This window comes from Daphnia pulex, chromosome 12 (assembly GCF_021134715.1).
Source record: "Daphnia pulex isolate KAP4 chromosome 12, ASM2113471v1".
NCBI classification, from domain to species: Eukaryota; Metazoa; Arthropoda; class Branchiopoda; order Diplostraca; family Daphniidae; genus Daphnia; species Daphnia pulex.
Window position 1 is genome coordinate 1781675 of NC_060028.1, and position 26003 is coordinate 1807677.

The window sequence follows — 26003 nt, forward strand, 5'->3', positions numbered from 1 at the left end:
ATCTTGTGCACGAACTTTAGAATGTAAAAATCTAATTTCTTATCGCTAGGTGGCAGTGGTACATTGTTATGACACGAAGCAAAGTTGTTGTTTGCTTATGTTTGCGTTTGAAAAAAAGTAAATAAGCTAGCGAAAATACGTTTGGCGATATTTGTACAGTTTTTAGGATGAATTCCTTGAAAACTTTGATTACGGAAAAAGAAGGAGAGAAAGGATATTCTCGACAATATGTCAAAGTTACTGGTAATTGAATATTTGTTTTGTAACAAAATTTGATCTGATGTACGTGCTAATAAATGTGTACAATCTCATGATTTGTTTCTCTTTGCAGACACAACAGAAAATGGAGTCGTTTGCATTGATTCAGATTTGGATTCTAATGGGAAATTCAGGGGCATCACCCATTTACTGAGTTCAGTTTTTTTACCCCAAGGATACCCTTCATCAGTCAGTGATGACTATTTAGAGTACCAAATCTGGGATACAATTCAGGTATTTCATTATTCTCTAAAAGCCATTGAGGGTCAAGCTGACTCATCAAGCTATGCTTATATGCTTACAAATGAGATTGTGATCTAAATGTTATTATGGTTGAACACCATATTTGTATGTATTCAAGGCTTTCGCTAGTAGCTTATCAGGATCTTTGTCAACGAGGGCTATACTAGAAGGAGTCGGAGTAGGAAGCAGCACTTCTACTCCTTTGGCTGCTACATTAATGTGGTTGATAAAAGATGGTACTGGAATGGTTGGCCGAATACTGTTTGCTTGGTGCAATGGGTGAGCACTTTTTCAGCATTGTTTATTAATATTTTGCATGTTTATAATTATATTTCAGCACCAAGCTAGATGCAGATAGTAAGAAATGGAGGTTTTTTGCAGACCTTCTCAATGACTGTGCTCTAAGCCTAGAATTATGTGCTCCTTATGCTGTAGCGGCAGTTGGAGGATCTAACGGAACTATGACTAGTATTCTTTGTGTTGCTGGGGTAGCCAAATCGATTGTTGGAGTAGCTGGAGGTGCAACAAGAGCAGCTTTAACCCAACATCAGGTTTCAACACAATTTTAACAATTAACTACGGATTGACTGATATACAAGTATTTGTGCCACAGGCCCGACAAGGGAATCTTGCCGATGTATCGGCCAAGGACGGAAGCCAAGAAACCCTGGTGAATTTAGCTGCCCTAATAACTAGTCTTTGGCTTTTACCTATTTTAGATGGCGCTACAGGGTATGTGGTACTAGTTTTCCTTCTCTTTTATTTTTTATAAAGCCAATTATTATCGAAATTTATTTCCTCCACATAGGTTGACATGGTTAATGTTTTTCCTCTTTACGTTGTTGCACGTCTTCGCTAACCTGAAGGCTGTAAAAGCCGTCACCATGGAAACTCTTAATAGGGCTAGATATATGATTATTTTGAAGCAGTTTGCCTCAACCAAATATGTGGCGTCCGTTAAAGAAGTTAACCGACTTGAACCCGTCATCATAGGACTCATTCCGACTGGTAATTTTATCATTTAATAGCCTAATCAATTGGATAATGAATTATTAATATTTTTATTCACCTTGGCTCAGAGGAGGATTTGTGCGGTTACCGAATACAACTTGGATGCTCAATCAAGGCTGTTGCATCCCAAAGTATTTTTGAAAAGCATTTGGCTCATTATTCTGAACGGAATTTTGCTGTGATTCCTGATTCGCTCACTAAAACTATCTACGTCATCTATCGGCGAGATTGTACGGTGGAAGATATGCTGGAATCTTACTCGCAGGCTGTTCTATCTGCCATGCTTTCTTCCGGATATTCGGTAAGTCAGAGTTCCCTTCAATAAAGTCTGTTTCTCTTCAAAAAAAAGTCTACAAGTAGTACATTTTGACTTCTCCTTTGGCCTGAGGAAGATTATGGATTTGGACCCACCGCTCGACGGTGATATCTCGAACGCGCTGAATCAACTGGAGAAAAGTAGCTATTGGAAAGAGCTTCAGCAGGGTCTAGTAAATCAAGGTGAGTCAGATTGGTGATTTCTACGTATGCTTAAATCATATGTTTTCACATTATTTTGTTTTTAATTTTTATTAAGGTTGGAATCTGGGTCAGTCGCTGTTAGCCCCAGGCGAATGGAGAGCATCATGGTGAAAATTGGACAAAAAAAAATCATTAAAGCGGGAAATTTTAAATACATTTTTTAAAACTGGAGGATAATTGAAATCTGCTTTTATTTAATTATACTTCACATAATTCATCGTTGTGTACACAAACATGAAAGCAAGGTGCTGTGGGTAATTTCCGGTAATTTCACGAACCGCTGTTGTTGAAAGAACGAGAAAAAGTGGCGAATAATGACGACAAACGACGACTTCCGAATCTATCCGTGGGTGGCTGGGGTTTCGGTGGCGGTGGTGGTTTTTGAGCTGTACGCTTATCGCGGATCAGTTTGGCCGTGATGTCGGCCATTTGGCGGAGTTTTTGTAGTGTGGCGATTCTCTGCTGATATCCTGGACGATGTTCTTGTTTCTCGGCGGCTATCAACAAGTCGATATAGTCGGGTGTGGAGAAAGGGTGAGGCCGCAGGGCGATTTCTTCCAGTCGCTGGATGCATGGAAAAGTGGCCTGCATCAACTCCATCAGCTGTGACTCGTATTCGTTGATTTCTTTCTCGATGTTTTTCAGCAGATGTTCATTGGTTATCGCTTCATCCTTGGCCCCTTGATATTCTTGCCGGATGGCGTCGGATGAACGCTGGACTTTCTCTTTTTTAGAATATTTGCATAATCGTAGTCACTAAGAAGAAATAACTCAATGATTGGAACTCTGAACGATGACGATAACATGGTTCTTATTTGAACTTTTTCAATTCTGTTACTCGTTCGAGTACTACCTCGTTACCTTTTCTTACGATGCAAACACTACAAATAACAAACACTAAAAAACGACATTAAAATGACGAAATAATGTACGATGGACAACAATGATCTATGTCTCAAAATTTTGTGCTGCATTATGTAGTTGTTTATAACTGTTGGTAGTTGTTTGTAACTATTGGTAGCTGTCTACTCTTTATCATGTATCCATTGCAGTAGATCAACAGCATATCTAGAGTGATACAAAGACGAAGTTACAGTTTTACCTGGGTTGGTTTGGTTTTACACTTTTCCTGGTGTCTATTATACTTTATACGGTTACGTCTTTTTTTCAACCATCAACTCAACAGAGCAAAATCAGGGAGAAAATTCTTGACATGTGCAACCTATTTAAAACTGCTAAGTGATAAAGTTAAATAACTAGAATTAAAAAATTAAATGCAATAAAAAAGTGTTGAAATAATCCATCAATATTTTTATGTAATTTTTATAATGTCCTATTGTCGACGGTTTGGCAATCAAGAAATTTCACATCCGGTTCGAAACAGCCAATCAGAGGGCCCCTCGAAATATCAAGGTCGTAGGAAGGAAACCGTAGGACAAAGAAATTTTATTCGGCCTCTAGACGCACGTGAGGAAGGTTGTCTTAGGTCGTCGTGGATAATTGTATTGTTTTTGTTATCAATTTAATTTGCGGTTTAGGTTTTGATCGTTTATTCTACCATGTCGTTAGCCATTGCTTCTCCTAAACTAGTCCGTATTCTTGATCCCAACTCTAATCCCATCGATGTTTGGGTGGATGAATTTTCATTTTGTTTGGGTAAATATTTGTGTGAACAAGAGGCGCAAAATGAAAGTGACCAGCAAGTAAATGAAATTGATCCTTCTGAATATTATTCCTCAGGTTTGTCCAGACATTCATTTCTTTATTCTGTAATAATAAGTGTTCAAACAGTGTTTTTATAAGCACAATTTCTATCTTGAGATTTGACCTTATTCTTTACACATAAGTGACAATTAATGAAAACAGAAAGGAAAGTTTTTAAGTTGAAAAGCCCTTTAAATTTATTAGTCAATTAATACGGTTTGAGTGATTTCTTGTCGGCATGCTGTCTAATGTTCTGTTCACTTTTGTTTTACAGCAGATTATATTCCAGATGCCAATGAGGAAAACCTTGAATATCAGTGTGTTCCTGATTGTATCCAACATGAACCACTTCAAAATTGCCTACTTGAATTAGAAGAAGACACCCTTGCCATGAGCCTCGTGAACTACAATCCAAATACCGTGTATGTCTTGCAGTCTCCTCACACGGCTTTGTTTCAGCAAGATACTGCAATGTGTGTGCATGCAAACTTGTCACCGTCAAACAGCTACTGCATGAATAGCTTGCCATTTCATCCCCAGACAACACACCTTTACGAACCCCAACATTGGACAGTACCACAAATCCCCGAAACAAGCTATGAAATCTACCCTGAAAGTTTGACCTTCAACCAACCTGCTGAAAGCTATGGTCCTCATCCATATTTTCCTGATACACCATTTCTTCCAGTTGGCATTCAAGAAGAAGATGATTTTCAAGGTTTCCCTCTGGATGCCGAAACTGACTCTATGCCTGAAGATTTCATGATGTACACCACAGAAAATGGCTCATTTTTTATTGAAAATAAGCTTTCGGAAATCTCTGCATTTGCTGACAACAACTTGACAAATTGGGGATTCTCGCATCCTATGGGACATGTGCTAAAGAACAAACGAGGATTGTTCGGATGTTTCACACTTCACTCTGGAAAGGCTTGGTAAATTGGTATTAAGTATAATTTACTGTTTCTTAATAATTTTAAGTCATTTTTCTTTTCAAGTTATGTCAAATTTACGCCCTACTCAATCAAATTCTCGAGCAATCAACGTGGAGTCGCATATGTGATTGACGAAGCTGGCGTCCGTACTTGTTGGGAATCCTTCAAGTCATTCGAGGAACTGATTTCAGAGAGAGATCACAAGTGGGAAAAGTTTGATCGACATCAAGTAATCATGCAGAGACCTTGCGGCTGTGGGGCTTCGTCGTGCTTCCATCACATGTTATCCAAAGAACTGTGGAATTCCAAGTCTGAAGAAAACATCTGGTAAATTTTCGAATACATAATCGTATAAGTTATATGGCTCTTTATCGATGACATGTCTCTTTCTAATAATTATGCAGCATCGAGCGAAACGGCCTGAGATTCTATTCTGAAACAAGCGAGTTAAAGAGTCTGAATATCGATTTGGAAACATATCAGCTGAGTTCAACCCTCAAACACGTCGGCGAGCAAGATGGTCATATCTACGTCAAAAGCTGCCAGTATCGATTCAACCAGATCGTCCATTTCAACGGTAAATCACTTCAAGTGAAGTTTCATACTCAGACGGCTCGTTTAGATATTAATGGAAAATTGTCGTTGAGCGAACATTAAGTCGAGGGAAGGAGGGGGTTGACGTTTGCATTACTCAAGGTAGACTGATAGCAAAATTCTCTTGTTAAAACTTTTTTTGGACTGATTTTCTAAAGTATCACTGTGTAAATAACTATTTATTCCCCCGTCGTACCTAAGCGTTCCCTATTCCTCTTGGTGATTCATTGAGGCTGCATTTTCAGCAATATTTTGCCAGGCAGTTTATGAATCCCCATTCGAAAGTGTGATGTATTGAATATTTTCGGTTAGATGTTGTGGTTAAACTTTTTGACCTGGCACGTATTCAGCGTTGCTCAAAATTAATTCTCTGTGATAACATGTTATCGACTTTCAATATACAAACGACCATTCAAAAGTAAATTGTTTTTTCTTTAAGTCTCGTTTGTGTTTTATTTCTGCCATATTGCTAAGCATATTTTATAGATTGTGATCGTGCAGCATTTTCTACTACTTTTCATTTAGATTAGCACCTTTTATTGAATCTCATTGACGCATGCACTGTTCGATTCTAGAAAAATTAGGGTGCACGACAAACATAAAGAATTTTCTCCGCACTACCCATCACCTCCACCACTTTCCTTAGGCCTCGCCTCAGTTTCTCTTTTCTCGTAATGTAATGCCCCATCTTTTCAGGAATTTTCTGAATGGCCTAACAATAATCAAGCACTTTCACAAGCTTTCGTCATGGTCCACAAAATAGCGGTGGAACTGCCGATTAACTCACCGGAACTGGCGATAGCATTAAAGTCTGCGCAACACACCATCATTCTTAGATATTTAGAGGCTTGCACTTTATCTTAGAGAAATTACCGTAAGTTTCCTTTTGTCCAATCTCTCTTTACGTATTGGTTTGCTCGGGTCGTGGGAGGAGATCTCACGTAATCAAATGATCTATCGTGTCGCCATTATCCAACCACTTTAACTAGCGATAGAGAGAGGAATAGGCATGGTGCCGATAAAACGGCAGTACAAACGTAGTATTTATAAATAGCAACCTTAATCTTGTTGGTTAACTGACAATGTTATACGCGAGTATAAGTGCTGTGCACTGCTGCAAGCGGCACGACGCCCAATTTGGAAAAACAACAAACACACACCATGCACACACTGTAAATAATTTAATATAAAAGCAGGAAAAGGTGTTTACAGGAATGGATTGAAACGAAAAATATGAATTAACCAGTAATAAAGAATTTCATATTGCATATGCAACAAGTAACATGTGGGCTGTGGCATAAACTAAACTCCATGCACGACGGAACGTAAAATAAAATTGTCAATGTCATTTTCACTTTTCCCACCTCCCCCAATAGTTGACTGTTGCGTCATCTTCTGCACGAATAAGTTTAGAATGTAAAGCCTAAATTTCTTATCGCTAGGTGGCACTTCGATTCATTATTTGATTTATTTTTGACACGAAGCAAAGTTGTCTGCTAATAACTGCGTTTGAAAAGTAAATAAAAAGCTTCGGCAATTTTTGTACAGTTTTTTATGATGAATTCCTCGAAAAAATTGATTACTGAAAAAGAAGGAGAGAAAGGATATTCTCGACAATATATGTCAAAGTTACTGGTGATTGTACTTTTGTTTTGTAAAATAAATTGATAGCTGTGATAAAAATGTTTCTTACTGTATTTAGGCATCCAGATAAAAATAAAAATGCAGAATAAAAATTTGTGGAGATTCATAAAGCATATGAGGTACTTTTACAATTTTATTTTCAATAAGTTTACAGTTCTGAAGTATAGATGTATGGTTTGCAGTTGGTGTCAGATCCTGCCCGAAGAAACTTTTTGATCAACATGAACAACCCTAATACTGGGTTTGGAGATAGATGATCATTTTTCTCAGTACATGGTGGATTTAGATTTCAGTTTAAAATGTCTGAAATTACTGCATTTCATCAGCATAGAATTACAATGAGGTAATAAAGTACATTTGTTTTAATATATTTTATAGGAGGTTCTAACAATATTGTTTGTGTAGGAGTTATGAAAATCTAATTTCCCCACAAAGTCAAAACCAACCTTATTTGATTTTTTTCTATTCTGAATGGTGTCTGATGTGTGTGTGTTCATGTGTTGCCCATATGTGGCAACAATTGGTAGAAGATTTGAATCCAATTGGAATAAACTTAGCTACAGTTCACTTTGACCAAGAAACCGAGTTAGCTCATAAACTTGGAGGGAAAAGAGGAGAACTCCCAGCACATATTGTCCTGGTGATGGAATCTAGAATCTCATGCTACAAGGATGATGAATTAATAGCACTGTCAGAGTTATAGGTATGATGAAACATTTAAATCCTGAATGTGTCATGTGTTCAGATAATTGCTATATTCCGTAATCGACAGAATTTTTTAGGAACCTGTTTTCACGTAATCTGATAACCGAAATTAATGACCAGAATTCAGAACAGTTTTTAAGTGGCTGGAAAGATAACAAATTCCGTGTGCTGATATTTGGAAAATTGGAACTCGTCCGACGTCCGTCTACGTTACTTGACTTTGGCTTTCAAGTATAGATCTCATGCCGTTTTTGGGTAGAGCTCACTTTATTACTGGAATTTTTGTATTTGGCACTTAATTAAATAAGAAACTTTGTTATCATAACCACGTACATTTATTCGATTGCAGTTACGCGCAGTTATAAACATAGAGGCCACACCGCCACACAAACTCTTTCCGAAAAGTTTGATATCCCTTCAAAATGAGATTATCTCTTACTGTTTCATGAAGACCGTGACAAGCCAGCTGCCCGATTAAGTATGGCAGATTTACCTTACTCAACATTAAAAGACGTGATCGAAACCAACAAATATCTTCAGTTGCCAAGACTTTCTTCTCAAGTAGGTTTTTTTTTTTTACTTTTCGACTAAAAACGAAAAAAAAACAGAAACATTAATCTGAGCTGTGCTACTAGAATATGTTCGATTCACTCTGCCCACCCGAGAGTTCAAATGTCCGCCGACACCTCTGTACCATTCTTGTAACAGATGATAGAGAAGAGGATGGAAAAGGGCGAGAACAACTTCGACAGTTTACTCGCCAGTTTGAATTCAGTCGTGATCGAATTGTCTCAGCTATGTTTTTAGGGAAAAACAAACGGAATTCCTTCGCGCACTACTAGAAGGTTTCAACAAATGGCTCCTTCGGTTTTTCTCAATAATTAAAAGTCGAATTTTTTTAACACAGATGGGAAATCTCCTAATACTGAGACAACTACTCAAGGCTAGTTATTGTTTATGGCGTCAATATATTCGACGTCTAAGCTATATAGTTGGCTTTCGCAACCTTATTTTGTTTCCGGGGTAGACAATTGGAACTCTAGCATTGAATTCCTTCATCGTACTTTAACTGAAATCATGGGAACTGCACAACCGTTAGCACATCAAACAGTTGTGAAGGTATAAATTTGGTTCTTTAAAAAATTCACATCTACTTTAATTATCATCCCAATTTATATGCGATTTAAATTTAAAACATTTAGGAACTCGAGTTCCTTCATCAACGATCGTTGATGAACACGCTAAGGTATTTTTGGTCGAATCACTGCACGCTTTGTGACAGCGGCTGAAGTTCTCGGAGATCATATCACTCGTCAAGAACTTCTTGCTGTCGGCTCAGTTGTTGGAACAGGTTCAGAAAATAAAATTTTAAATTTTAAAATTTTTCCCTTCAGTTATACTAATTTTCAGTAATTTGACTCTTTCCAGTTCTCTTTATCGCGGCAGTGGGATACGTCATGACTTACCTTGTGTAATTTTTTACATTTATCGTTATATCAAGCATTGCTGAACAGTTTTATCATTTCAGTTATGTTAAGGAACTCTGTTTCATTTTTCAGTTGATTTTTAGGCGTTTAGAAGAAGAAACAATTCAAAAGAAAAACAAAGGGGTAACTCAATTAAACCCCTCGACAAACAACTAAAACGGAATTAAAACTCCATGAACTGCGTTCTGAAACATTCAACGGAATGGTTAGACTGCTGAAACCTGGCTGCCGCGCTATTGTTTTGTTGTTTAATAACCCAATCAATGGACATCTTAATTCCCAAATTTGAAATTTCACAAAGCAGTTTGCCCTCATCGTAAGTAAAATCTTCCGGAAAATTCTTCCACGTTTATTATGATTATTTTATTTTGTCATTCTTTAGAAATAAAAGCTTATCGTTCGGTTGGATGAATATCGACCGTGGCCTACAGTATCGTGGTACAGCCGACTACTAAATTTAGCTTGTTATTAGAAAAGAAACGAATGTTTGCTGTAAAATATTCGAGTATCTGTGATAACGTCTGCTACTTCGATCACAGACCACAGTAGGCAATAGATTAAAATAGAGATGGCTAACCGAACCGAAAAAGAGGGAACCTGTGAGTAGTAGGCCTACTGCAGTGCTGCTTTCTTGTGTAGTACGCGGTGACCGGGTAACGATTGGAAACTGCGACTTTTGGCCCAAAACTAATAATTTAAAAAATTCTGAACGACTTAACATGCAATTTTCGACCAACATCTAAGAATTTTTAAAAATGTTGAACGACGAAGAAAGAAGAAAGCTAGTTATCTTGTTACTTCTTGTTAGTTGTTAGTGTTAGTCGCTAGTCGTTACATCTACATGCAGTCACACTAGCTAGCACAACAGTTGTCTGCTAGCCTACCTACATTGTTCGTTGTTGAAAACTTAAAAGATTCAAGTTTTCAAATTATCTGTCAAATTTAAAATAATTCATCTAATCGATCAATCGATGAGAATTAGCTTTAATACTGAGTATTGAATTTTTTTAAATGTTCATTTCCTAGAAAATTGTCGTGAAACTTACACTCTGACACCAGTGTATCGTCTGTTCGTCTATTATGGGCTGATTATGGGTTTATTTCAAGTTGCGGTAGGGGGTTGGTTTATTTATGACACAGTCACAGCATGGTCAGTTGGTCCCAGTCTCACAGACATTTTGATTTTAAAGAGAGAGCCACTAGGCTCAAAGCAGTAGGCACTGATGGGCACCAGGTGAGATATCTTGCAGGAGGTTTAGTTAGTAATTTAGCGACGTAATTTCAGTAACTTGGGAGCAAAATTTCCGAATTTCAGTCAACCTGTAGCCGAACGTATAGCGCGGAACAGCAACGGAGAACTGTGTTTCGCTGTACAGAGATGTCGACGTGAAATTAATTCTGGGGTAAGCACATTTAAACTTAATTTTTATTGCCTAATCACATGTGAATAATTTTTGAAAATGGAAAAAGGCGTTAAACTTGAACGAAGTAAACAAGAAACTCTTGCTTTTTCATGCCACGTGATGAAGTTAAATTTGCAACTATTAGTTGGTTGTTGGTTGCCATCAATAGTATTTAAATATGGTTCAAAGTAAGCTATACTTAGTACCGTCACGATCTCGGCGAGTTGTCACTTTATCCCAGGCCGTCCCAGGCTAAATTTAGTAATTTTTCTCATCCGCACTTTATGCGGCGCCTGTGATCTCACTATTCTCACACGAGTCAAGTAAGTACAGAGTTCTAAAAACCAATCACACCAACAAAGAAAGACACTTTAGACGTAAAGTGTTCCTGATGATATTTTTGTAACACGTATTTGTTTACCTCATAAAAATGTGTGTGCCTGTGTGGTTATCTGTGCTAACTTACGGACTGCGATTCTCTCCTTTCTATGCACGTGCGTGTTTAACTGATTGGGTAATATTTTTTTTTTTTTCGTAGAATGCCAAAAGCTAAAAAAAGAAAAAAAAACTAGCACAAAATACAAATTCTGAAAGACTTTTTGAGAAAAGAATGCAGCAAATAAAATGAAAACAGCTTTACGACATAAAGCTGTGATCGTAAAAAGTCTTCCAGTGACAATTTCCTCTTTCACCGTATGCCAACGGCATCACCGATGTCTGCGCTCCTCCCTAAAGCTAATTCTATTTCAGCACTTATTGCAAACAAATACTAAAGCTGTAAGCGAGTGAGAAAAAACTTGCAAAGCAAAAATTGAGCACGATGCTTGAGTTGTTAAAAATACATGCCTTACGCACCCGGCTTTTGCGGGCTGCCCTATGAAATATTTTACTCTGTTTCCCATAATCATAAGTAGCCTTTCTGTAAAGAGTGTGAATTATTTCCGATTTTTTTTTGTGAAACTTGTTAATGCTTTAATTAATTGCTTTTTCTTCTGACACTTACAAATCCAGGTTGCAGATACTGTCATCGTCGAATGGCGTTGAATGGGTCACCAGTGGACTTTTGAAAGTTCATCTCGCAAACCCTTTTTGAAGCGACTAGCGCGTAAAACCAAAGATGGAAGTCAAGTGTACACTTTTAGGTAACACGATAGCACAATGTATTGTATGTTCTTTATTTATTTATTGATTTTAATTTTCGGTACGGCAGAATAATAGAATAATCGTTCATTTTTAGAAACCCCGAGAAAAGCTACGATCGTCGTTGGTCGCCAATCCATAGAAATCGAACCTCGAGTCATTTATAGAACGAATACCGATGATGCTTTGCGTGTATTTTTGGAGAAACAATGCGTCGGATTAACGTCAAACCAACCCAACGGCGACTTGACGGTAGATGAGTCGCTCGTTCTGAGTCTCGTCCAGCATTACACTTCTCGTTATTGGCACAAGAGCCTGGACTATGCGTCACTATCCGTTATCAGCGGGCTCGATTGGCTCGACGAATCGACCTGGAACAAGTTTCGAGCAACACTCGATTTGTCGGAGACGATTACCACCAATCAAGTTGGCGAGTTATGGGGAAGATTTCATCGCCTTTGGGTTCAGCAACTCTCGAAAACTTCTCATCTTCAAATCATCTGCTTCGGTTTTGATGAAGGCTCCCGCGCCCTCAAGTTATCGCTGTCATCATCTCATCCAACCACAACCTATTACTTGTGGCACGACAAAATAAGAAAATGTTTTGACGGGATAGCTTGTCTGTCAGAGTTTTATCAAGACACGGCTTCCTATTGGGAACATCTGGTGCTGCTTGTCGAAAATTGTCTCGATCAATTTTTCAAAGATACTTTTGCCGCTTTATCCGAAGAGGCGCTGGGAAACCGATACGATCAACTGAACGATGAAATCAAGTTAATCGACAATACATTTGATTCTTTCAAGCAACAGTTTAGAAAATGGAAAATCGGCGACGAATTCCACCACATCGTTTTAGACATGGAAAATTGCATCTTGTCACCCGACCAAGATTCCAAAGATTCCACCTCGGCGTGGTGTGATCAACTGTGGCAAGTCACGGCACGCTGTTTGGCCCGTCAAATCGAACAGGCGTTCATCGATCAAAAGAGGAAGATTGAAATGAAACGGCGAGAAACCAACAAGGAAATCGACAAAATCCTAGAGAACGTTGAACGCCTGAACTCGGAGATTGCCAAATGTCGTCAACGCATCGACAATATCGACAGATGCGCCGCTGAAGAACTCAAACTGTTGGAAAAATTAGCCTGGAAAAAAATGCTGCTCGATCTGGCCAATCCCGCCTTTGTTCCGGATTACAACTTGGCTTGCCAGCGAAGAAATCACGAAATTTACAGAGAAAGGAATGCTTCTTTGTTGGCTGTCAGGGTTTTCGATCTGATGCATCCTCCGTCGACTGCCAATCGAGAGCAGCGAGCCATGATAGAGAATTACGTGAAAAGAGAGTCGAATAAGCTGCAAGAGCTGCACTCGGCTTTGGACAAATTTATAGGACGAGAAATCAGTAATGGAATTACAAACAATCGCGTCTTAACCATTGACGGAGAAGCGAGCGTCGTACTGAGTAAAATTGTAAAATCATCAGTAAATCTAAGCAATTGCAGAGAAATTGTCATCAAAGCGGAACGGGTTATCTATTTTGATTGCGACTTGAAAGTGCCCGGTATCAGTGTCACCCTGACGGCTCCGCTCATTCACATAATCTGTTCACCTGGCGGGGGCAAGCGGACCATAGACACGTCGGGTCGCGACGCTAAAGAGCACCAGCGTCGGAATGCGGACGACGGAAATGGAGCGGGCGGGAGCGGAAACCATGGACTAGCGGGAGAAGATGGTGAGGACGCCGGCAACGTCAACATTTGTTGTCAAAATTTCAAAGGCTCTTTGAAGATTGTGGCTCGGGGCGGAAAAGGAACCGACGGCCAGGACGGCGGCAACGGCAAACCCGGTTCTGATGGATACGACGGCCGTGATGGAACGACTCCCTGTAATCGAAAATTAGGATATGATTGGTATTTCTTTGGTGATCACCGTGGTATCACAGATAAGGTCTACTATAACAATGGATGGCCCGGAAAACGGGGTGGTGATGGTGGATCTGGCGGAAACGGCGGCAAGGGTGGTCAAGGTGGGCTCAGCGGACAGGTGAAATTTGTTTCGTCCCATCATCAATCGACCGATTCATCTCAATTCATCCAACAAGATTGCACCCGTGGAGAAGACGGTGACGATGGTCATCCGGGCCGCGGCGCTGCGGGAGGATCGGGCGGCAAACACGGACATGACGCGGTTTTGTATTTCAAGCCAAACGACTATTCTCCACTCATTTGGAATACTGGATATTGGCGGAGTCACACGGGTTCCAGCATCGATCTGAGAAGCGTCTGGTATTCGAAATTAATAATAGGACATGAGCTTCACAGTAGTTATTCAAGTAGGCATCAAGCTACAGAAGGCAAACGTGGCACTGAAGGCCAAAAAGCCGCGCGTCAGCAACAGAGACAACGCTCTTCTAATGCAACTACTCATCAAACCGCTTCGCAATTTCACAGTCAACATCAAACAGGAAGCGACGAATACGAACGTGAGAGAAACAGACAAGCGGAGGCGAGACGTCGCGATGAGCGGGAAAAAGAAAAAGAAAGGGACTCTATCAACCAAATGTCGAGAGAGGTAGTCGGAGAGCGGAAGGCCGTTTCACGTCACGAAGGAGCGCTGGCCGCCGATCGCCAACGACTCGAGCGGATGGACGAAATCCACCAGCGCGTTCAAGCCAAAATTCAAGAAACATTTGAGCAGCGCATCGCTCAACAGACGGTTGTCGGCCAAAGAATAACGAGGCAGTTGAAACTGAATTTTGAGGACGAAAACATTCTGGGCCTTCCTGCTTCCAGGATTCCAACTAACCTTGTGAGCAACGTGCGATCCGGCCGCCCGGTATGTGAAAAATCGACAGCAGCATTGCGTTGCTCGGCTCAAGTCGATGCATTGGTCATGTCCCTTATGATGAGCAAAGGAGACGACACTTTTTTGCTGACGCTGAAAATTCCTCAAGCATTTCAATCGCTAGTCCTCAAATTAAAGTTTGATGAACACGAAAAGGAATGGGAGTCCATTGAGAAAATTGTCAGCGAAGTTTCGAAGACGAGCCATCCGCTCAAATTGGCCGATTCTTTGGAGTTTATTGCATCGCATCTTCCGTTGATTATTTCGCTTGCCGACCAGGTGTCGCCGGCGAGGTGTGATTTGATCGAAATTCTACTTGCATTTCTGGCGTCAACTGGCCATCACGAAGTTGCAGAGAAGAACCCCATTTGGATTTTGCACGAATTCCACCAGCGCCCCATCCCGGTTCAACAAGTCATCGCCTTTCTTGGTCGCCAAATATCGGATTGGACCCACCAGCCCGTCTACGATTGTCACATTATACTGGGCCTCTTTTTGGACAAGTGGATCCTTACCAACATAACTAAAACAATCTTTGGAGTTACTATTAATCAAGAACTCCGTCAGTCAAGGGCCAGTCTCTTCGCCCAAGTTTGGTTGCAATGCTCACCGGTGTCGAAATGGACCAAATCTGCTGCACCTTCATCGGACGCCGAAAATGATTGGTTGAAGCATGTCGATCAATTCGTGAGCGGGCTTTCGAAAGCTTTGAATTATGAGAATAGCATCGCCGCGGTCGACAAGTTGTTACTGCCCTTCGCTCGGGATCGGCTCGGAATAGCTCATGAAATATCTAAGATTGACGTCAAAGATAGATGGCAGCGGGTTTTCATCATCGATCACATGTCACCGGAAGTCGACGAGATGGACGCGATCGGTCAGTGGGCGCGCAAAAATTGCGATTGCCACTTGATGGCGCTTGTCGAACGGGCATTCAGCGAAAGATTCGTAGCACCGATTTGGTCGCAAATGCAGTCGCTTTTCAGTCAAAAATGGTCCACAGATGGGGAAATGAACGAGGATGTTGGAGAGGCGATTCGCCGACTGAAAACGGCTATCCAATCGTCGTTCACCAATTTATCTTTTAAAGAGCGACTGCAGTTGGGACGTACTTTGAAAGAAAAACTGGATGGTGCCGATAAGAAACCAAGACAATTTCTAGATTGCATCAAACCACTATCGGAAAAAGTTGAAGCGTCAACTGCGGATTTATTCGTATCGAGTAAAAATGATACTCGCCACGAAGTGGAAATCATTTTGTCCTTGTTGGCTGATTCAAAGAAATTTGAAAAGAAGAACGTCATTCTGGAATTGCACTTTCGGCTGAGTCATCTTACTGCATCGTTCGAACCGAGTCAAATCGAGGAAGTGGCCGGTATTTTGTTCAACAAGTCGCCGATCCCCGACCATTTCATCAGATACCATTGGCACTGCTTTCGATCGACGTTCCTTGAAAAATGGAGCAACTATTTCTTCTTGCGTTGGAGCAAATGCAATGAACAGACAGAACATTTTCGTAACGTGATCGCCCGCAGAAATCCCGAAGACGACGATCGAAGTTTGAACTCTTTGGAGTTGGCTCTCGAACGGTATTTGCTTTTCACAACTGGTCTGCCACCACTCGAAGCCGTCCAAAAATGGCTTCAACTCCAGAAACAGTCTTCACCCCAAGATACCTTCAAATTCATTGCAGAATATCTCAAACTAGCGGGTAAGTGCAATTTATTTGAAAGAAGTCAAAATGTTTGTGTTTCATTTATGTTTTTTATTGCTACGCAGTCAAAGAGATAGCATCGACAATTACTCCAAGAGTCACCCAACTCTATTCGAATAAATTATTGTGTATAACAACGAAAGGTATTATTGCTATTATTAAGTTCGTCGCAGTGTTAGCATTATTGCGTATTAATTAACTAATTTTGTTTAATTCAGGAAAATATGTCGGCAAAGACATCGTCGTCTTGACGGATATTTTGTTTGAAATCATTTCGGGAGCGACAGTTCCATTTTACGATGACGCGGAATCAGTTCGATCACTACTCGTCGTGATCGAATCAGCTCAATTGATGATGGACTTGATTACTGACGACGCCAAAAATACCAGCAGCCAGCTAATAAATTCAGCTAAGCTCGGAGAATGGAAGAAGAAATTAGTTCAATGGAAAGTCCTGGATAGCGAAGCGCAATCTATGGTACACTTCGCTGTCAAAGAACTAGTCGAAACTGCCGAATCAAAGTCGTCAAGTGAGAACGACTGCAGCAGAGAAATCTACGATCAGATGACCGCTCGTCGTCGAAACATGTTACACACGTTCAATCAAGCGCTTTCCTGGTTGGAGATGTTTGTTGGTTATTTGGCCGGTTCTAGGTCCGGTATCGACACGCTCACGGTTATCAAAGCAACTATTGCGTCTAGCCAATGTCTCAGTTGGAACGGATTGAAAAACGAAAAAACATCTCTACTCCGGGCAGCAATCGACATTTTTGTGGAGTGTACTTCAATCCCGAATCTGTCCGAAATCAGTTGGAGCTCGTTTTTTGACGCCATTTTGAACCTTAACACCAATGAGGTGCGTAGTATACGTCAAGTTACATTTTCAAGTATTCTGCTCTAATCTTTTTTTCAATGTACGTGTAACAGAAGCCAATTGGGTTGATAACGACACTGGCGAATTTCGTCGGCCTACAGCTGAGCAGCGACCGAAAACGAGCAACTTGGGATATGGCTAGAGATTGGGTCCTTCGACTTGATTATTTGTTTACACACACAAGGAAGATGCATGATGCATCTCGTGCTGCAGATGGACAAAATACTGAATACTGGACAGAAACGATGGGAATCCAGCAAGTGTTGTTCGACTATTGCAGCACCTGCTACGAGACCAAGTTGTTGGCCAATTGTACAAAGTGCCCAACCAAGAAGGTAGACTTGGACCTTGTGCGGTTCACATTTAAAAACTTCGTCGACCGTTGGACTAATATTGTCCGATTTGTGCGGCCAAACATGCGCCAAAAAACTGCCAGCAATCGAGAGGGCAGCCAAACGAAATTTCTGATAGATCAAGTGGAAACCCGGCAACTTGTCCTCAAGGGATTGATTCAACTAGGCCAATCCAATTCCTTCTATTGGGATGAAAAAACTGCCAACCATTTTTTAAATGGTTGTTTAATTCCAGGTAATTTCAAAGCAAGTTCTAAACATTTATTTATTTATTTTTATTTAAACGAATTTATTCCTTTGAAGAACTCGATCCGTCGCCCGGAAAAAAGTCCTTCCTGTCGAAAATGTTGAGCGGAACTAGAAAGGCTTTCCATGAACGATGTGTAGGTTTGGAAGATTGCTTGGGGCCGGGAAGCATTGGTCTTTTGGAGGAGGCGCTTCGGAATAAGACTAACAGCCTTAATGACGCCCAGTTATTTTTTTCCATCACCAGTTACGACATTTTCAACGACGAAGAAAAATTGTACATCGATCTGATCGACGATCGTCCCTCAGTAGAGAGCGCGCTGTTGGTTGACGACCAACAGCCGTCGTGTTTCTTGGGTGCGCTGCAAAAATTGGCCATCGAACGATTCCGAGCCGAGTTTGTCCGCTGTTTCGAGCCGTCCATTACCGACCAGGATATCGAACGCTATTTGCCCAAGTCCAACCAGAATGGCGCTCCACATAGCCAGGAAGCATTAGCGGACAAGCAACACATCATCCAACTTTGCCGATCGTTTAATCAATTAATCAGCACAAAGATAGAACAAGGTGCTGACGAAGTGCACGATTGGCTCCTTTGGATTCGTGACGTCATCGTCCCTTCGCTGAAATCGTACGAGGCGAATCAAGGACTCTCCGTCCACCAGATAACCAAATTCTTCGAAGAGGTTGAGGAATTTCCACTCGACCTGTGTCGAGCCGCCACGACTAGTTGCCGACCTCACCAGTGGATCGATATGCTCGCCATTTTCGCCATTCAGAATTTACTCGATGAACTCAACGAAAAGTGCCGTCAAGATGAAATTGATATTAAAAGTTCCGGCATCGTCCAACAACTTGTACAATGGTGGCCATCGTCCGGAGCGCCAGGATCTTTCTTGCATACCTTCTACCACAAGATTCGGCAGGAAATGGCGGGTGATCCGATTCGACTGATGAAACTCGTCCAAGAAGTGACCAACAGGTTGACGGCACTCAAGCTTCAATTTCACGAAGACGTAACATTGATGGACAGTTTCTCCAATTCTTCATTAAACGATTGGCTGTCAGTGATCCGCTACGCCCAGCTGGCCATTGATTGGACGCCCGACATTGCCCGTCGTTTGGTATCTATACTCGACGTCCAATTCGGCCAGCAAAGAAGCGACCACTTCCTTCGTTTGGTCGTTCATCGCCACCCGGAACTTAAAGATAAGTCGGGCGACCACGCTCATTTGAGAAACATTCTGCAGAATTTGTTTCGATACCCCTCTATTAAAGATCGATGGATTGCCCTGATCGACGAAAGTTTACTGAAAAATTCGATGGCGGTGAAAGATTCAGTTTGGAATTCGCTGTTCGATGCGGATATCATCGAAAAAGACATGAGAAAATCGAGTCAAGCCGATTTGAGTGTCGAGGACATTTTTTCCATCATGAGTCGAGATCCTGAGTCGAGCAAAGTGATCGGCAATTGCAGCGAAATGGTTGAACGCATCAAAAGCATCCGGATTCGAAAATTCGAAACTAAATTCGACATCAGAAAATGGAGTAATGAAATAAAGAAGCCGAGCAGCAAATCATTGCAGGTGGACGATTTTCTGGCCGTTGCTTGTCGAGTCGTTCACGACAAAAATGGCTACTTCCCGAGGGACGTTCAACTTATTGCAGTCACTGCGTTCGTTTCTTCCGATGATAACCGGCAAGCCGGGCATATGATTCGACGAATGGGACAAATTTCGACCGGCGAAGGAAAAACGCTCATCTCTGCGCTGGTGGCCATTTATCATACCTTGCGCTACTGGAACAAGGATCGACACGTGAACATCATCACGAGTTCTTCCGTGCTGGCCGAAGCCAACATCGCCGAAATCGGGTGGCTCTTCCAGGCGTTTGACGTGAGCGTAAGCAACAATTGTGACCAGCAATGTTCGAATGACGACGATATCAGACGTAACCGGTACAACAACGACGTCATCTACGGCGACCTGGGCAGTTTCATGCGTGACATTCTCCTCACGCGCTTCTTCGAGGACAAGGACATGACCCGCAACCGGAACCCGGGAGCCATCATCGTCGACGAGGTGGATTCAATGACTCTAGACAAGGGAGAAAATATATTGTACATGTCGCACAACATCCCCGAAATGTACGATCTCATGCGGTTGTTTGTCCAAATCTGGACGATGGTCAACGCCCCCGACGTTGTCCGTTTAGCCGAATCGAGTGACATCGTCGATGAAGTTCGCCAGTTGATCGAGCCGATGATTCCAACTTGCGTTCCCAATTGTTTGAAGCAATTCGCCGAACGGCACCTGTCGACGTGGATCAAGAGCGCGTTCCGGGCTTGTTACCTACTCAAACCCAACGACGCCTACAAGGTGGACGATTGCTGTGACGGACAAGGCAGGCGGATCGTCATCATGGACAAAGAGACGGGAGTGGAGCAAGTGCAAACGGAGTGGTCGGACGGTTTGCAGCAATTTTTGCAGTTGAAACACGGCCTGAAATGGACGCCCATCTCCCTGAAGGCCATTTTCATGTCCAACATTGGCTACTTTAGCGAATTTGAGGGCCGCATGTACGGACTGACGGGCACACTCGGTTCCGCGGCTGAGTGTGACCTACTGGGCCAAGTGTTTGGCGTCGATTTTTTCCGCTTGCCGCGATTCAGGCCGCGCTTTTGCCTTCAACACGAGCCGATCATCGCTCACGATCGGCAAAATTGGCTCGATCAAATGCAACAGGCGGTCGTAAGCGTTGCTTCGAACCAGCAGCGGGCCGTTCTTGTCGTTTGCGAGAACATTGAATCAGCCAACTCGATTTACGACCGCCTCAAAACGGCCAAAACAGTCACTCCAATTCAAGTCGTCAAATATGTCAGCTCATTCGACGAGGCCTTCAAGGAGAACCAACACCAGGAAATTCTTCCGGGTCAGGTGATCATTGCCACAAACTTGGCCGGACGTGGAACGGATTTGAAACCCAGTAAAGTGCTCCTCAATAACGGCGGTCTTCACGTAATTATCGGGTTCCTGCCGCCCAACTCCCGCGTCGAAGCTCAAGCCGAAGGACGTACGGCCCGCTCTGGCCAACCTGGAAGTTACCAATTTGTCATCGAAAATGAGGATGAGGAACATCGAAAATCCCACCTAAGTTTCGATCCTTATGGCCAGATACTTCAATTGAAATCGAAGCGCGACGAAGACGAACGGCTCCGATTGGACAACATCCGACGAGAAGCTCTGCCAAAGATCCAACTGGAAGAGAAACTTTTCCACAAATTCTACGAAAAATGTGTCCGCCCCTTGAACCAAACCTTGATCGACCCACCACAACAGCAAGACGTTGTTCAACAAATCTTTACAAAGGTTTTAGACATTTTAAGCTCAAACCAAAAAGATTACAATTTAAATAAAGATTGCAAAAGGATTACGAGAAATTGTTTCAACAATCGCTGGGCGCTTTGGCTCGACGAAAATGCCGGCTCCATCGAGAAAGCCCATCGTGATCCGGTACTCGACGACAGACTGAGCGATAGTTTCGATCATCTGACGATGTCCGTCAAATTATCGGACGTCGAGTCTGTCGTTTCCAGTCCGAGTGAATGGACTATGCTCGCCCGCTGCTACGAGGAATCGTCGCACCCGAGAGATGCGGTCAGGTGTTACAAACAAGTGACGACCATAGAACCGAAGTGGTGCGAAAACGCCCTGCTCGATCTCGCCCGCCTCGCTCTGGCCGACGACGCCGGTTACGAAAAGAAAAGAGAGGCCAAAAGCTACTTGAAACGGGCCCGGAAACTGATCGACGATCGAATCGACGTGCTCACCAGTCTCAACCAACAAATCGATCAATGTTTGAACACTCAAATGGAAAACGGATCGTCCCTCTGTCACAGGCGGTTCGAAGAACAAGTGACGAATCAAATTCGTTTGTGGGAAATTCACGCGTCTGAAATCAATAACCTGCTAGGCGTATCGTTGAAATGTGCCCTGGCTTCCATCCTACCCACCGAAAAAGACCAACACATCGATCAAGTCATCGAGTTGCTCGTAAGTCCTCTACTCTTGAACATTTAATTATTACCAGAATGATGAATCTGTTGTATTATTTAGGAGGGGTGTCATTTCATGAAGCCACGCCACTACAGGAAAACTGGCGAAAATTCGTTCGATTGGCCTCCGTTCGTTGCCCACTGCCGTGAGCCTCTCTTAGATCTTGTGAAAAAGAAAAATTGCAAACTGTCGGATATCGAGAACGCCATCGGCAAAGTGGAAACAAAGCTTTGGAGCAGTTTAATTTCCGTTTACATCGATGAGGGCCAAATAGCTGGTGGTGGGAAAATGATCAAGGCCCATCATCACGTCGGCGAAATACCCGACACCGTCCTATCAAAAGCTTATCGGCGTATTTTACCCGGTTGGTTGACATTTCACGACGGCCAAGATTTTTCGCTCGTCTCCTCTACACTCGGTATTGAAAATGGTGACCAATTAAAGAAGCTGGAAAAATGGCTGGACGACGAGAAATTATTGCAAGTGACGGACAAAGTCTTTCGTCATCGCATCCTGAAATCGGTCCCGTCGATGGACCAAGATCCTGACGTTGAACTGCTCAAAGGTGTGGCTCTCTCATCTTGCGCCGATGTTGTGGCCACTTGGTTCTCTTCGCTTGTAGTCGAACGGAATGGAAATCTGTACGTTCTCCGGCCACTTTTCGATGAACGTAAAAAGAAATTGGCCAAACAATTCCTTGATTACCTCGTCGACATGGAAGTTCTCAAAGATCCGGCCATTTCATTTCCGTCTGCAAACAGAGAGCGATCTAGAGAAGATATCCAACAAGATTTGGATGGGATTAAGAGTGGGATCAGTTCCCTCAACGGATTCGACATGCTTGCTAAGCTCTTTTACAGCAAAGAAGAAACAGGAAAGACGAGAGAAGAAGAAAAGTCAAAGAGCACTTTAGAACAAAACATTAAACAGCTGATCCCACCGATCGTGCCGGCCCTTGTTATTTTTGCTGTTGCTGGCCATTTTGGTGAGATTTCCAGCCAACGACTTCAAGAGGCTAAAGCTATAAAAGAGAGAAGGGATAAACTGTCTGCAGCGCTCATGCAAGCCGTTGGCATTCATCTCGGCCAGTTGAAAACATTGGCGAAAGTCAAATCCTCGTTCTGTTCGCTGCACGACGCCCTTCCGCCAGCCGGCGACGATCAAGCGAGTCCATTCGACGAGGTTCAACAGTTCAACAACCAGCACTTGGATCGCGTTCTCAAAGTTGAGGAGTACGTGTCGCGATGGAACTGGCGGATTGGCATCGTCGCCCTGATTGGAGTTGCTCAACTGGTCGGCGCTATCGCTTTCCCTTTCTTCAGTGCGGGGCTCATCGGCGAGGGCCTCAACGATTTAATGTTCGCCTTCCAGTCTCTCCAGTCACCAGGATCCTTCTCATGGAAATCCTACCTCGTAGACAAGGCTAAAAGTTTGGCGGTCACTGCCCTCACTATGGGTCTGGGAGCCGCCCGGCTTGTTAAGGCTTGCGGTGGCAGTTTCAGGCAAGCGGCCAAACTGATGTGTCGATTCAATGGGACACTCAAAGGATGGTTCCAGGCCGGCAAGAAGATCTTGATCCAGTGCGCCAACATGATATCGTCGTCCGTCATCGGCCAGGCTGTTAGCCGCTTCCTCACGTGGCTCAACAAATTCATCATGGAACAGGTGCTTGAGCGCATCAAATCTTTCTTGTTCAGCAACTTCCTTATGCGACCGGCTTTCACTCAGCTCAAGGATCTCATGAAATCCCTGATGATTGTCATTGTCAAAAGCGGCAAGAGCGCAGGCGAAGCGAGCCGAAAAATTAAGGAAGTGTTGGATGGAGCCGCAAATCAATTGAAAGCCGGCGATTGGTTTACTGAGCTTCGCACGAACGCGTCATCAATCACCAGTCGTATGACGGGAATCTTCAACGGCTCATCAGCTGGCTTGTCCGGTTTGCAGGGCAACTATGCCGGCGAGTACCGGTCACACGCGTCCACCGGAAACACCCAAGGCATCACTGCCGCTGCTAACGCCGGTACAATTGAAAAAGCCATTCAGGTGGGCAAGACTATCGTTGATTATGGCCAAAAAGCGGCTGACGTGACTAAAGAGATCAACAAATTTGCGACTAAGTGCGAGTCGGTCAAGAAATTGGCAACACACGGAGTGACGTACGTCGGCGATCTGAACGCCGCCCTACAGGACGAACTGAGGGCCTTGAAAACTAAAAATAAGCAGGGGCAGCAATCAGCTGTTGGCGAAAGTACTGGTGGTGGGTTATCAAAAACAGAGGCAGAACGATTCGAGAAATTTATGTCCGATACCGAGGGCGAAATTCAATCGTCGATAATGAAGGAAACTCTCGATACGATCCAATCGACGTGGCTCGAGCCCAAGATCCAACTCAAAGTCGAGAGGAAGGTAAAAAGTATCAGCTCGAAATTCGTCAAAAAATACTGCCCCTCCCTCTTACCGGAAGGGGCAAACGACCTAAAAGACAACAATAATACTAATAACGGCGTTGGCGATGGCCAAATGCCAACTGAGGATCAATGGATCGACGAAATGGGCAACGGAAGGCCGGCCGGGCCCATCGAAATGCAAAACTCAGTCGACGCTTACGGCTTCGTGCTTGAATTGGAAGACAAAACTGGCCAGTACACGCAAGGGGACAAGTTTTATTACTATCCGGAAGGAAATCCTTATTCAAATAAACCCGTAGTCAAAATGAGTTTCACGCAGAATGACGACGGAACCAAGCACGTCTGTCTCATTATGCCTGATGGAACGAAACACGAATATGTGCCCGATCCTTCGGAACCACCTAACCGCTGCTTCTTCAACGCCCTTTCAAAAGCTCAAAAAGATCCTTCGGTGGATCATACAATTGAAAAGTTAAAGAATCACGCCAAAGGAAACGATCGAGCTCGATTCATGAGCAAACTGGGTGTCAACCAGAGCTACCAACACTTGCAGGTGGGTGCGTATCGTAAGATCAGAAATGGAAAAACTACTACTGAAGTTGACAAATGTGGAAGGCCCGTTCGAATAATTACAACGGAAACGGAGAGAAAACAGGAGCGCAATTCCAAAAACATGAAGGAGATCAAGGAAAAACTAGGTTACCAAGAAAGAGGCGTGTACAGTCACGATGTCTCGCTCAACTCTGGAGGTGTCAACGACTTTTACAATATTTCAAGAATGACACACGAGTGCAATCGCTATCTCTTCAAGGTACATGAGGAAAACTTTGAAGATTTTCGCGACTGCAATAAACAAAATGGGTCGACAGAAGTGATCACCAGGGTCATCACAAAACATTACGAACATTCAGTTGGCGAAATACTGCGTATGGAGAAGGAAGGAAAGTATGTCGACCGTTACAAAATCAAGGGTTACCAGCACGATTTTTATACTGGATCACTGGAGCAACCAACTAACCAGTACTTGAGTGGCTTCATTCCCAATTGGAATGGACAACAAGCAAGCATCTTTCATGCGCGAAATAAGGATTCGAGAAAAATGAAGAAGACTGATGCGCGGAGAAAAGCAACCAACGTCCCGATCGTCAGGGGACCTGAATTCAAAAAATTTTTCGCAAACATTCGAAAACATTAATAAGGCGCATTTTGAAAATGAACACGATAGCAGTAAGACGGTAACCGTAGTAGACGAGCAACCCGTTTAACTTGTGCTTATTAAAAAATAAATCAATTCTAATTTTTTTTGTTCGATTAGGCTACCCATGACAAATTATACTGCCAACTATGTAAGCCAATCCTGTTCTTCTGTGCAGCACATTACAGACTATTGTTGAGATGAGCTTGGCGATGACTCTACCCAATAGACAGCTTCTTTCCATCGGCGAGTGACTTTATTTTGTGTGTGATAGTTGATAAAATCCTTCTGGCTATAACCTGTTCAACTTATCTGTTTTGTTCCACGGTTCCGTTAGTAATTATTAGAAAATATATATGATGAATATGATTTTCTTTACCTTTGTGTATCTGTTCCTTTGATTTTGTTATAAAGCTAGCGAAAATCCGTTCGGCAATATTTGTACAGTTTTTTGGATGAATTCCTTGAAAAATTTGATTACGGAAAAAAGAAGGAGAGAAAGGATATTCTCGACAATATATGTCAAAGTTACTGGTAATTGTATATATATTTTTTTTATCTGAACAGATGGTTGTGCTAACAGCTAATAAATGTGCACAATCTCATGATTTGTTTCTCTTTGCAGACACAACAGAAAATGGAGTCGTTGCATTGATTCAGAATGGGAAATT

General features: G+C 42.5%; 3 protein-coding genes and 1 pseudogene across 5 annotated transcripts; all 4 read left to right on the plus strand.

Annotated features, from left to right (window-relative positions):
* The first annotated feature begins 62 nt into the window (after positions 1-62).
* LOC124209323 (RUS family member 1-like) lies at positions 63-2202 on the plus strand. Of its 2 annotated transcripts, none has more exons than XM_046607266.1 (9): positions 63-243; positions 332-492; positions 620-780; positions 839-1052; positions 1115-1233; positions 1310-1509; positions 1581-1813; positions 1905-2010; positions 2087-2202. In XM_046607266.1, the coding sequence occupies exons 1-9, from the start codon at positions 168-170 to the stop codon at positions 2140-2142; spliced, it is 1326 nt and encodes a 441-aa protein (XP_046463222.1). In that variant the 5' UTR covers positions 63-167; the 3' UTR covers positions 2143-2202. The 2 variants fall into 2 exon arrangements, with proteins under 2 accessions (XP_046463222.1, XP_046463223.1); XM_046607267.1 differs by having other exon boundaries at positions 69-243; positions 341-492.
* A 1073-nt stretch (positions 2203-3275) lies between these two features.
* Positions 3276-5682, plus strand: LOC124209321. 2 transcript variants are annotated; one of them, XM_046607265.1, is made up of 4 exons: positions 3276-3771; positions 4013-4670; positions 4734-4997; positions 5075-5682. In XM_046607265.1, the coding sequence occupies exons 1-4, from the start codon at positions 3591-3593 to the stop codon at positions 5325-5327; spliced, it is 1356 nt and encodes a 451-aa protein (XP_046463221.1). In that variant the 5' UTR covers positions 3276-3590; the 3' UTR covers positions 5328-5682. The 2 variants fall into 2 exon arrangements, with proteins under 2 accessions (XP_046463221.1, XP_046463220.1); XM_046607264.1 differs by having other exon boundaries at positions 3434-3771; positions 4010-4670.
* Positions 5683-6946: 1264 nt separating this feature from the next.
* LOC124209018 lies at positions 6947-9416 on the plus strand (annotated as a pseudogene).
* A 1096-nt stretch (positions 9417-10512) lies between these two features.
* On the plus strand, positions 10513-25701 carry LOC124209320. The gene is made up of 7 exons (XM_046607263.1): positions 10513-11645; positions 11741-16198; positions 16267-16344; positions 16420-17057; positions 17129-17663; positions 17732-21726; positions 21790-25701. Exons 1-7 carry the CDS (start codon positions 11621-11623, stop codon positions 25330-25332), a joined length of 13272 nt encoding a protein of 4423 aa, XP_046463219.1. The 5' UTR covers positions 10513-11620; the 3' UTR covers positions 25333-25701.
* The last annotated feature ends 302 nt before the right edge of the window (positions 25702-26003 follow it).